The 13,038-nt window shown below is 39.3% G+C and overlaps 1 protein-coding gene across 6 annotated transcripts in view; it reads right to left on the bottom strand.

The window, feature by feature from the left end:
- The window catches only part of CHID1 (chitinase domain containing 1), a 149,694-nt gene extending 138,748 nt beyond the window's left edge, over nt 1-10,946 (bottom strand). For all 6 annotated transcript variants that reach the window (XR_015701872.1, XR_015701871.1, XM_009470335.2 and 3 more), the window contains exons 1-7: nt 10,815-10,946; nt 7,373-7,539; nt 5,831-5,980; nt 4,840-4,972; nt 3,797-3,841; nt 2,373-2,479; nt 831-892 (exon numbers count right to left, since the gene is read on the bottom strand). Coding sequence is in view for 4 of the 6 variants with exons in the window: in XM_009470335.2 (XP_009468610.1) it covers nt 831-892; nt 2,373-2,479; nt 3,797-3,841; nt 4,840-4,972; nt 5,831-5,980; nt 7,373-7,498 (623 nt within the window). In the remaining 2 variants the exon portion in view is untranslated. The remainder of the gene's footprint in view (nt 1-830; nt 893-2,372; nt 2,480-3,796; nt 3,842-4,839; nt 4,973-5,830; nt 5,981-7,372; nt 7,540-10,814) is intronic.
- Nucleotides 10,947-13,038: the final 2,092 nt, after the last annotated feature.

Raw genomic sequence — 13,038 nt, 5'->3', positions numbered from 1 at the left:
AGACATTCTAGGCAATTGAGAGCTGGTAGTAATACTGCAGTTTAGGGAATGGATGCCTGAATTTCCTGAGGGAACTAACACAAAAATCTTTAGATTGCTGCACTGAATCATTCATTTCACCGCACGTTCTGCCTTTTCCTCCTGAAGCAGCAGTCTGGAGCTTGCCTTACCTTGACTCTGTCCAAGGTGTTAAGCCAAGGGGCTTTTGCTCAAGGAAAATAAATTAGAATATGTCAGGAAACACCTTAATATGGATAAGGCCTTTAGTTTTAGCAGCTACAATAAATGCAGACTCACTGAAACGTCATAGTGGAGCTACGAAAAGGTAGATCAACTACTCCAAAGTTTAAAATATACTGTGCTTGCAAGAACTGGAAGTCAGTTTCTCCCTAGATTTGCTTCAGGTCAGGGATTTTTGGTTTCAGTATGTCTAAAAGATCTCTATATAAAGGTTTGGAAGGTTTCCTAATCAACTCAAATTTGTTGGTCTTGAAAGCATCCCACACTTCCAAGCTTCACCCAGTAACCCAAACCAATTAATGTTATAATAAAGCCCAGTGGCAACATCTGAGTAAGCATGCAAGAACTTAAGTATGAAAGGCTAATGTGGTCTGCTAGGTCCGCTATGAAGATTATTATGTAATCTTTGAGCTCACGTAGAGTGGAGTAGACTCTTCTACTTCATTCTAAGACAAGTGGAACAATCTTCAGCTGTCCTAGAATGAAGTGTGTTTATTTATAATGGCAAATTCAAATCAACATGGACAAATTAAAGAGATGCTTTAAAAGAGTTGATTTTTAGGAATTGTATCCTAGAGAGTTATACTCACGTTTGCTTTTGATTTCCCAGCTGACTCCAAACTTCAACTACAAAACCATCAAAATTTTCATTCTAAATAAAGGGAATCAACAACAATATACAGTTAATCACCACGCTTATTCGTTATGCTTGTATCAGAGATTATAACACAGTATCAAAGCACACAATTACTGTTGTTTTTCTTGTATTATTACAGATTGAACATGCTTTTTATTCTTATATCAGCTTCATCTTTAACACAGCATTTCATGAAGAAGTCAAAAAGAAGCACAAATTATTTAACAAACATGCAAAAGTTGAAAAATCTCAGTTATCCATGACTTCTACTCTTACAGGATAAACCAGTATCGGATTGGGAAAATTCAGCCATTAATGAAAGACGGTTGTTTGGCAAATCATTTGACACATGTTTACATGTATATTGGGAAAAAAGTCATGAGCTCTTGAGTCTAAAGATGCAAATGCTAACTTGGCATAGGCATGATTCCAAACATAGCCCACAATTAATCTCACTTGTGATAATTTATGTTTAGCATGAGCAAGGATACTGTTGTACTTGAGCACCCTTTCCTTAAGAGGCCAACTGTTACTGAGGACCTAAAATTGATGTATCCGTTACAAATTTTAAGAAACTCTTCAGTTTACCTCTACATCCATCTTCCTCTAGAGCACATTAAGATTTCTTTACATCATGTAGTAAGTGAGAAAACTTATTCTGAGAGTAATTAAGCTGTCATGAATCAACCACTAAAGTTGAATGTCTTTTGGGTGCAACCTGTCTAGTCCTACACATGCATAGCTCCAAAGCCATTACCTAAGGGCCCGCCCAGAAAACCTTCGCAAACAGTAACCATTCCTTAATAAGAAATACTCTTCTCCTCTCCCCAGCCTCTTAACATTTTAAGGAAACTGGTTTATCAGACGTGAGCAAAACTGTACAGCAAACAGATATCCAGTGAACTATTCTTGGTATTAAAAGTGGCTCATTAGCTCCAGCACACTGAGCCTGATTATACTCCTGTAACACAGAAAACACCACTCATTGCACCTGTAACCCTTTTTCTGCCTACCAAAAAATCCCACTAACCAGTTTAGCCCCTGCTTAATAGATTCATTTTTTTAATAGCAATTTAAAAGAAAGCAGTCTGCTCACTAGGCAACCTCCATGAGAAGTTTATCAGGTATCCCCTATCACCTCAGTAACATTCAGCCTGTCAGCTGTTTGGAACAGGTTTTATCAATCACAATTTATGGCAGGCAGAAGTCACCAGTGTAGCTGCCAACAATAACTTAACAAGGTTATGTTGATCAGATTTATGTAGTGTCACTTTAGACTTGTAGTTAACTGCATTTAAGTGTTGATAATACTTCATATTTATAGGACTTGGACACATACTAGGACACACTATTAAGAATCCTGCCTCATTATTGTTTTGAGTAGAATTTTATTTTGTAGAATATAAAACTACTGGAAATGAGAAAACACCCATTACAAAAGGAACCAAATATCATCTCACACTATTTTATAAGCATCAGCAAAAAGTCTTTTTACCTTGGCTAGGAGAACCATGTTCTTGGAAAGCTCCTCTATCTCATCCTCACTGCCAAAAACACTCTCGAAGTCCTCGTAAGTCCAGCCATCAAACAAAATTCGAGGCACTATCAAGTAAAGTTGTCAATCAGTAGTGAAAATTAAGAATTTATTGTCTACATTGGAATATTTCTGCAGAAACAGAATACAGCAGATACAAGCAGAGAGGCCACTAAACAACATATCCCATGACTAAGATCATTGCTCTTTTACTCTGACCAACTTTAGTAGCACAGATAAACTGACACTGTAGAACATTCTTCTTCATTTTATGTTTAGTTAAAGGTCAGCACTGATGCAAGTTTTAAAAAAAAGAGACCTTCACTTGATTGAACTATCTTAATTGAAATACCATTTAGGGCGCCAAGTAGAGTCTTAACAGAACACCAACATGAAACAGCAATCTTTCTGTAAATTGTGCATCTCTTCTACCACAAGAACAAGATAGAAAAGTTCACCTCAAACTCCAATTTACTCTTTTGTACACAGCCCTATATCACTTCATTTTTCTACTCATCTCAAGACCCCATGACGAATTTTTATTTTGGAAGACATGGGCACTTGAGCTCATAATTTCTTTTTTTAACAACACAAAACATTAAAAACAGTCAGACAAGAGTCAGAAAAACTGTTAGAACAGTTGACAATCATGCACACTGGAAAAGCCAACAACTTTAACTACCAAGGATGTAAAAGACCATTTTAGAAGAGTCTAGAGAGATTTCAAAGGCTTTATCATCTGGCAGCTGAAGTAATTTAAAATATCTGACTGAGCATTCAATTTTTCTAATGCATGTCAAGTTTCATACTCCCTTCTCAATCAAGAAAGGTTTCACAGCTCCACAGAATTCTTGCTACAGACAGGCATAAGGAGTCTAGCACAGTATTATCTGTATAGCAATCTTTGCCATTTCCCATAAAGACACACTCTGTGGCACATCCCTTGAGTTCCCAGCTTCAAGGGGAAAAGAGCCAAAGGAGGACTTTACTATCATGCAGGAAAGTTTGACTGACTCAGATTTGGATATTTTTTTTTTTCCTTTTTAACTAAGCAGAACTCCTGAGCAACAAGTTTGAAGACTGCTCCCCCAGGTAAACATGTAGTGTTACATACAAAGTACCTCTCCAGAGAGGGCCCGGTGACCCAGGGTTTATCTACAGACAAGAAGTTAAGGCAAAACGTTAGGGCACCAACAGGATCAACACTTCAGTTACTTAACTATCTATAGTTAACTGCTTTTATTTTTCTTCTCAGACTTCTTCCTTCATACAACTATGCTTGGGTAACCTCCCTTTCTCCCATATACACCTGGAACAAAGCCTTCTTTTGGTCTGCTAGCAGTTAAAGAAGATAAAAACCAAACAAACATAAAACAGAGGCTCACCTATTTTGATGGTTTTGGAGGTTTTTCTGACATCTTTCATCCAGCCTGTCAAACAGTATCAAGTAGAGAACTGTTAAAATATAAATGATGTTGACAATGACAACATATTTTCAAGCATTCTTCAAATAACATAGCATTGTTTCATTATATCTATCTTCCTGCCACAGTCTACTAGTTCATAACCAACACAGACAAAACATCCTCTGATGCACAGAATTTGAAGCTATTCACCTCCACAACAGCATAACTAACATTCACTACAATCTTACAATAGCCCCTATCCAACCCCTCCCCGTTGCTTACAGTTCTGCCTTATCATGGAAACTACCTTACTGCCTACTCAGAACACTTATGTAGTCACCAAGCATCACCTGGGAGGAATTTTTTTTTTTTTTTTAAAGATGGTACTTTCAAGTGTCCTTTCCACTTCTCTTGGCAGTCATTGCACTAAAATGAATTCGTTAGTGGGCACCAACGTGGTAAGAATTATAGCTGTTTCAAATGAGATTTCACATTCAATCAAGTTCAAAACCATAAACTACTTAGTTATTATTTAAGAACATACTGGCTGAAATTTGAACTTGCTGCCAGTTTCTTGACAGTGAAAGAAAAAATTCTCTTCAGATTAAATTTATCTTCCATTCCCAAAACAAATTCACCCAAACATTTTTGCAAAGGGGGGGAAAAAAAAACAACACAACAGGTAAACAACTGCACAGTGCAAAACCCAAAGACTATTTCTGCCTGTACAGATTCTTTGTCCCTTCCTTTTTTTAAGAGGGGCTTTGTAGACAGCCTGATGGAAGAGCCAATCTTTCTACTTATTCTTTGGACAGATAAACTATGTATACATGTGGAAGCAGGTGGGGACAGAAGGAAGTTCACTCTGAAGAAAACTACCCAAAAAATGGAACAGATGAAAGTACTTCACCATGAGGCAGCACCAGAAAAACCCACATGCATATATTGCCAAAGCTACCTAATCTGCAACAAGACCAGTAATCTTACTCGCAATGCATATCCAAAGAAAAAGAAAATAACACCTTTATCAGCATCATGGAGCCCAGTGAACTGGAACCTTTCCTTCCCTCTCCTTTTCACTTGTAACCAGACCGGCGAGATTAGTGTAAATTTGTTTCCAAATATTTTAGCAATGTCATAGCCATGGCTGTTCCACTTAGGAGAGAAAAAAAAAAAAAAGTGATAGGTTCAAAAGCAAGATACACAGTTCACTTTACTTTCGACCAATACAAATTCTTTAACATAAATGCAATCATTTGCTAGATCCCCATTTGTTAGTTTGAGGAAACCTTCTGGGATACTATTTTTATTTAAATTTTTATTTAAATAAAAAAGTATTCTGGAAACTCTGATAGCTACATGAAAGGCAATCTGAAGATTGTGCAAATTCACCTGAACTACAGGAATTTGCATGTAGATTCCAACACAGTTTTGAATTTACAGACTCTGCATTTATGTTCAAGAGAACTTGAGAAAAGTGAAAATTTATAGGGCACCTATTTCTCTTTTGAGCAGTGTAAGACTGAAACAAGTCAAAAGCATCCTCTAAACAAAAGGAAGAAACATTTATTATTCAAGAAAGGACGCTCTGAATAATAGCAAGACTGTATAGCAAAAGAGATCAGTTTGACAGCAGCATAAAATTTTTACTGTTTATTTAGAAGGTTCAAGTTGGTAGCTGCATGGTATAAGGACACTTAGTAGCCCTCCCGTTCTGACTTTACAGCAACTTCACACGGCTCATCAAGGACAGGAGAATACTATCATCTCTGTTTTACCAGTGAGAAGAAAAACATTATGATCTAGATATCCTCCAAGAGATGGATGGGATAACAAAGGTTTGAGACCACTTGAATCCCAAGCCAGCTCTCAAATAATCCTCTGGATATTTGATTAGAATTTCCCATTATTATAAAAATGCTTTTAAAGCAGGGATGCAAGATTGCATGCAGACTAGGACAGTCTGCCGCATATTCATTCAAAGCACCAATTTTATTCATTTTATTAACTTACGGGAGTAATATATCCCAGAACATCTCCCGAGAAATGTCTTTCCTTGATCTTCTTGGAGCAATAACTTCTGTGTTCCAGTATAATATCTTTTGCCTTTGGATCCACAACTACCAGTCCCCGGTCCTGCACATTTTTATCAGAATGGAGCATCTGGGGGGAGAAGACAGTTTTTAGAACCAACTATACGAAGCAGCCACTTTCAATAGCAACAGACTCCAAAAAGAGGAAAAAAAAAATCATAATTAAACTCTGAGCACTCCTTTTAAATGATGCAGAGCAGTTTGATTTAAAACTGCAACAGGAAAGTGCTCAGAAATGATCTGTCATCATCAGTAAACTTACTTTGTTTGCAAGGCAAAAAGCATATAAACAAAAAAAAAAAATCAAGAAGTGAAAAGATTGAAGAACATCATTCACCACAGCTGATGGTGCTCTACTCTCCAGTCAACGCTTTCTGGCATGTTACTCCCAAAATGATAAAAAAGGGTTAGGAGTTCTTAACCAAGAATTTTTAAGATGACTTTTAAACTGGATATATTTTAGACTGAGTATGCTGCATTGTGGTTACTGAAGGCCAAGGTTCTGAACACCTTTCTTTAAGGAAGACCTGCTTCAACTAAAACAGCACAAATAGTTTTAGCGGACAGAAACAGAGCGAGAAGGTCTAATGAAGTGTGCGTGGCAAGTACGCAGAAACTATTATTCATTCAGTGTAAGGACTTTAGCGATAATTCCTGTCTTAAAACTTTGTATTATCCTCACTACCTGCAGACTAGATTTTCTTCCTAGTAGATGTTGAACAAGCAATACAAACAATAAGAAACGTATCTGCTTAATGAAGGATTAACTATACTTCTAATTTAAGGGAGAAGATTTTGAACATATCTACTTTTTTACCTAATATGCTCAGCAAAACTAAGTACATGTATTTGGTGTATGCACTGGTAAATATACTTCCTCTCCATACACACCCTTTCTCTTGCACTGCTGTGCCTTCTTGCAGTTTTGAAAGAAAATGGGCAGAAAACAAGAACATGCTCAGCAAGTTAAGAGAGACTTCAGCATGTTGGCTCCGCTTGCTCAGATTGCTATGGGACTCAATCATTTCTGCCTGCAAAGGCAGGTTAGAATGCTCTTCAAACTCTTCTATCAGGATACAGCCTACCCACTGGCGAGGCTGAGAACACCTTCCCTTCCACCAGTAAATGACCTAGCACTCTTGGCCCAAACTACTGGTCCCCACCCCCCTTTCCAAAGGGATGCAAGTATGTCTCCTTCAGCTATGCAAGAGAGGGCAAAAATTTCCTGCTTCTGCAGCTTGCATGGGGAATAAAGCTCCAGAAGTCTCAAGAAGTGACCCAGTTGTGACACTCATAAAAGCTGAAGGAAAGGACAGTTTCAGGTAGTCTTATTTGTGAGCATAAGCTTCAACAGAAATGCATGGTTGCGTTTAACACTGTTTTGACAGAATGAAAGTCCAATTACCAAAGTTCAATTAGTTCACTGCACATGTTAGATGAGTGTTTCAGTTATTTCTCCTACCTTTTCTTCCAGTTTTTTCGTAGCACCTTTCTTTGCGTCTGTTTTTGACAGGGTACCTTCAGCTAGCCAGCAAATCATGGTAAGAGAAAATGAAATACAGAGAAGCCTCATGGTGTTTTTCCCCATGTCAAGTTTCCCCTGCCCTGAAAACGTAAGGGTTCAAGTCTCTGTGAACAGAAGAATGTAACAGTTTAATTCCTTTTTCTTGTCTAAGAAAAGTCAAGCAATTGTCTTATCTTCTGCCCTCTAGAATCAGACTTATTAAGGCAGTACTGTTTTAATACTGCTTTTGCTCTAGCAGCAAAATAGCGGAGTATCTTTAGAGATTCCTCGGATCGAATATCTTTTTTTGTCCCTTGTTTTAGTAGGATTATCACAGAGAGTGGGTTGGACACTTGCAGCTTCCCTTTTAAAGAATCCCTAAAGAAGTATAACGGTTTACAGCTGAAACTGAGATAAATGCCTGATGCCCAGAACAATTATAGTACCACTTTACCTTTTCTATAGCAAATAAGAGATAACATCTGTTTCTGCTCCTGCCTAACCCAGTCAGCAAGTCACAAATTAATTAAGAGCTAGAAAGAATTATAGCTATATGCTTATAGCTAAGTGCCTTTACTCTAACAGGTGAGAACGTTGCTTTCAATTCCTTGCCAAATCAGTGATACACACAAAACTGAAAAAAAAACAGGGGTCCTTTTAGTCTAGAAGAATGACTTTGACCATTTGTCCCAGCTCCAGATAAAAGAATTGAGAATTAACAGAGAACAGCTCCCTTCAGTGCTATTTATCTATCACACCTTAGTTCTGTCAGAGGAAAGACTTTACAAAAAAAAATTTTCAAATACAGGCAGAGCTTGTTATTCAACCTCACCCATTCATGGGTCACACTGGTTTTCCAGCCTAGTTCCCAGAAGTGGATAAGAAGAAAACAGAGAAAAAATATTTAGCATCAGGGGAACCAAGGTGGAAGGAGGTAAAATACTAGAATGAAGAAAAGCAACCTGTTACTAATTCTGGAAGTCCTAAGTATCAAACTGGGACTAGCTTTCATCTATAATAAACTAGTGGGTCTAGATACGTGTCAGGCTGCTTCTCATAATTATGAGATGCTAATGGAGAAGAAAAAAGGTTACCTTTCTCATAATTTTCTGAAGTTTTGTCAAACTTAAAAAATTCTCGTGCTTCCTGTATTACTCTGAAAAATTAACATTTCTGCCACTCACTTTAAAGACTTTGGAGTTCATTTCTTCAAGTCATATTTACAAGACTTGTTCTGTTGGCACTGATAACAGGTGCTGCTCAAAGTTTGAGTATTTTGTTTCTGTACGAAACATCAGGTGATGGATCCCACAACAGCAGACTGAGTACTCTAAAAGAGTACTGTGGCAGTAACATGGTGGCAGAAGGAACCTTAAAGGTTTAATGGAAGGGTATTCAATGAAACAGCAGCTATTTGAGGCCCACACGGGTAATGCAGAGATAAGATCAACAACCCAATAAACTTAAGCATATTTGGATGTGGCTGGCTTAGCAGTGAGGTTTTAAAAAGCAGAGATAGTTATTGCAGGAGTTAGGGATTCTGCAGGAAAACAGAGAGGATGAGTACATGATTAGGGAACAAAGCAGAAAGATGATGGCAGCAGAAGTGCTTGAAAAAAACCAATGTCATTAGCACCAAAGAACATAGGGTATCAACAACCTCATGTACAAAATGATTGGAAGGCTTTAGTCAAGTCTTATAAAGACTACAAAATAAAAGCAGAAAGCCTTCTAATCCTTCTCAGATCCAGAAGGTGGGGTAAAAGCTAAATTGCTATACCATTTGAAATTCACTATAATAGTTAAGGTGTTATGCTTCTGCTTTGACTTCAAGGTCACTGGTAACCCCCTTGTTTTCCACATCCTAAAAAATTAGACAAAGCAGGTTGCTCTTGATAGCATCTACTCTGTTCCATCTAGCTTGGCAGGATCTATAGACTACTGCAGAGAGGAACAACTGAGAGCCTGAATAGTCAATACAAGTCTTAACTATTTGGACAGGATATCAATTCCTCCAGAAGCTGGTATATATTGATTTGGAGGTGTTTGATTTCACTTTCAGAAACAATTAGCAACAGCATCCACTTCCCTGAAGAGAAGTTAATATTTAACAGCTGAAAAACAGAAGTTTAAAAAGCCACCACTGAACTCTAATTAGACATGAAAACGTCCTTATTTCCTTGATGTGATCATATCCCTCTGCCAATTATTGTTAAGTCAACATCCACTCCTACATCTACAGGAAGCACTGAGCCTGTGGCAAAATGGTTTCTACCAGTGACAGTCCAATAGCGACTCTTGGTTGGAACCTTACTTTAATAATTTGTTCTTTAACAACATCAGTTTAGTGAAAATTAAGTAGACACCATAGCTCTACTACATGAAGATGAATGTCAAACTTTAAACGCTTTTTATGGAGACTATAAACACGAATTTTGCAAGCTTTACAAAACTAGATCCCCATCAAGTTTTACTTCTGCAAATCTTCCTTCATCATTTTTTAATTCTCCCCAAACTAACTAAACTGAACAGAACTGTATGAGCTTGGTACTCTTGTTTATTTCCTGTATCACTGCAAAACGCAAGCAAAATTGAAGATTGACTGTGTTTGTGTCCTTGTTCAATTGATACTATAGACAATTTAAGGTTTAAAACATCTTTCGACAAACTGATCTGAAGCCCAGGTTTCTCGCCAAGCCAGGTCACAAATGTTGTTTAACCTGCATCTCCACATGAGGTAACACACTTTTAGTTTTAAATGCACCTTTATTTTTAAAAGGCAGAACAGCTGGCATAGATTTAGGCTGTCCAAAAGAAGCAACCAAAGAAACTAAATAATGTTGGAGGCTGGCACAGTAACTATTTGGAAATCAGAGTTAATGTTTATATTTTATTTCTAAAGAAGAAACTAGATTCTAACTACTGCTGCAGGAGTCTGCATCACTTAGTAAAGGAAGCCCAGGATGTACATTATTGATGGGTTTTTAAATTAAATCAACAAAAGCTAGATTCAGGAGTGAAGAGTGAAAATAAACCCATTTCTAACCTGTGTAAACATTACTCCTTATCCTCTTGTAAGGTGCTCTACTTTGACAGTAAGAATTGCCTCCCATACTCGTCTGACTCTCGAGATATCAAAGCTTTCCACGCAGGCCTCAGAGACTGCCAGCAGCCTGCAAGCCTGCTAAGCCATCAGGCTCCTTCAGAGCAAGCCCCCACCGCGGCCTACCCCCGAGCTCGTACCCCGTGGGGCCACCCAGGACACCCTCAGCTGCCGTGTCATCCCCCCACCCCGGGTGCGGTACAGGCCGAGGGCCACCGCACGGCTGGAGCACGGCCTTACCACCCGCCCCCTTCCTTCTCCCCAGACAGCCCTCAGCCGCCCGCTGCCACCACCTACCGCCCGCCGTCCGCTTCGGAAGGAGGGGCGGACGGCACCGCCCCGCCAACTGACGGGGCAGCGCTGAGGCGGCGCGGGGGGAGAGCGCGCCGGGCGGCTGTTAAGAGCGGGTTGCGCCAACATGGCGGCGAGGCAGTACTGGCGGTTGCAAGCCGGAGGGAGGGGCTGCTGCTCGGTGCCGGCTTCCCGGGGCGGGGCGAGAGGCGCGGGAGGAGCTGCCTGCCCCGGCCGAGCCCAGGTGGAGGGGCGCCGGCTGGGCTGTCCCTGGGTGCGGGTTGCATTGGTGCTCGTCGGTACCCGAAGAAAGCAAATGCTAGTCGCGGTCTAACCGTAAATTCCCATGGAGAACCTCTTGGTTTGTTCCAAGCTGTAGCAAATAGTGTAGCTAAGTAGGGAGTTTGGGCTAAAGTATGTGGGCTGGCCTGGAGACAAAATGATAGTACAGACAAGGCCGCAGAGAGTCAGCAAGCAATATTGCTAACTCCAGGTGTGCAGAAAGGAGGGGTCAAATCTCAGATGGCCGTTAACAGGCTTCAAAATAAAAGTTTATGTTTTAAATTGAGCTTTTTATTATCTTCTGTTTTGACCTTCTACAGTTTGTGTTTTTATGTACAACACGGCTGTGCTACTACTATTTTTACTGCAGCAGAAGTTTTGGTATAACTGTTATTTCATGGGCTGCTTGCAAGGACTAAATACCATATCAAAAGACTTGATAAAAATGGATGTGTTATGTCGTGATGTAGTGGCAAGCCTAGCATATGCTGGCAACGCACTTCCCAACAGAAGCCTTTCTGTGACCTGCTTGCTGTGTTGGTTACAGCTTGGTGTGACATCCCAGAAGCTGAACTGGAAGGTTACCTTATTTTCTCCTGATCTGTCCTACTCTTTCATTCCCTCCTGTGTAATGAAGATCTTTGTGAACGTTCTTTAGCACTGAAAAGAAAAACAGAAACGTTTTTCCTCTGAACAAAAGTCTTGCCAGTAACTGGATGTATGGTCTCTCTGGCAAGTGCTAAGAACATGAACGCTTTCTCTGTGCACTGAATCACCCAGATTTAAATTCTAGCACGGATTTCAGAAAGGAAACTGGTACTCACTATCACATTTGGACCCACACACTTACAGATGAAAGAGCAGGACAAAGGAACGTCTTGTCCCACTTTTTTAGTGTCACCAAAACACCTCTGAATCCTTCAGCTTTCACTCAAGAAGTAGTGATTTTTTTTCATCTTATAGGACTGCTTGATAGGCATGTTTGAAACACAGTACATTTTCATATATAAACTGACCCAAATTTAAAAGGTGCATAACCACAGCACCTAAAGTAATTTACAATTGATGTGGTACCAGATTTATTGTTGTTTCATAACATGTTGTTCATCTCTCACAAACTTTAAATGCTTCCAGGTTCCACTTCTAAATAGCAGGAACCACAGAGATAAGGCATGAGGGCATGAAAAATCAATTTTGTTTCCAGTCTCTCTGTAATGAAATCTATCATTTCCTGTGTTGCATTCCCATCATATTCTTCTATTGACTCTCTTTCTTGTAGCTTTAGTGGGACTGATCCATAGGTTTGCTGCAAGTAGTTGACAGGGTGCATGGTGCCTTTGAGGAGACCCATAGGTACCTGTAAGGGAATCGCAGATCTAATCTTATATGTAAGGATGCACCTAAATTTTTAAGACATATACAGGATATTGGGCAGTCCCCACCAGAGGCTGACATTCCACTAAGCAAGACCAAAAGATAAGGGGATCTTTATGCTTCTACCTTTTCAATGTTCTCCAAAGAGACAAGAATCTATATCCATTCTGGGAATCATGAATGTATCTTGTTTAACTCCCACTGTCTACCCCATGCACTACTTACCAAATTCAGTAACTGAACTTGGCACTTTGAATTCCTTTCCTTAAGCCAGGTTCTTGAAGGCTGGGTGCCACAATGCTGGGCATATCAGCACCTGAGTTCCCCCTATGTAACTAATTGCAACTCATTAAATTTCACTTGGCTTTTCCTGGAATTCTCTCTCATGCTTCTTTTTATTTTTTCTAAAAATGAAAAGGCCCTGAGCTACAAAGGTGAGTATTTTACATAAAATATTGATCAGTTTTCTGTTTGTTTTTTCCTCATACTCTAGCAGTTACTGATTATTATTACTGACAATAATTCTTTTGCTTTGATCCTACGCATTTGTGGCCAGCTCAAAGAGGCATAAATA

This window comes from Nipponia nippon, unplaced genomic scaffold (genome assembly GCF_047370975.1).
Source record: "Nipponia nippon isolate SJK-2023a ecotype South Korea unplaced genomic scaffold, ASM4737097v1 scaffold_10, whole genome shotgun sequence".
Taxonomy (NCBI): Eukaryota; Metazoa; Chordata; class Aves; order Pelecaniformes; family Threskiornithidae; genus Nipponia; species Nipponia nippon.
This window is presented reverse-complemented; position numbering and strand designations above follow the sequence as displayed.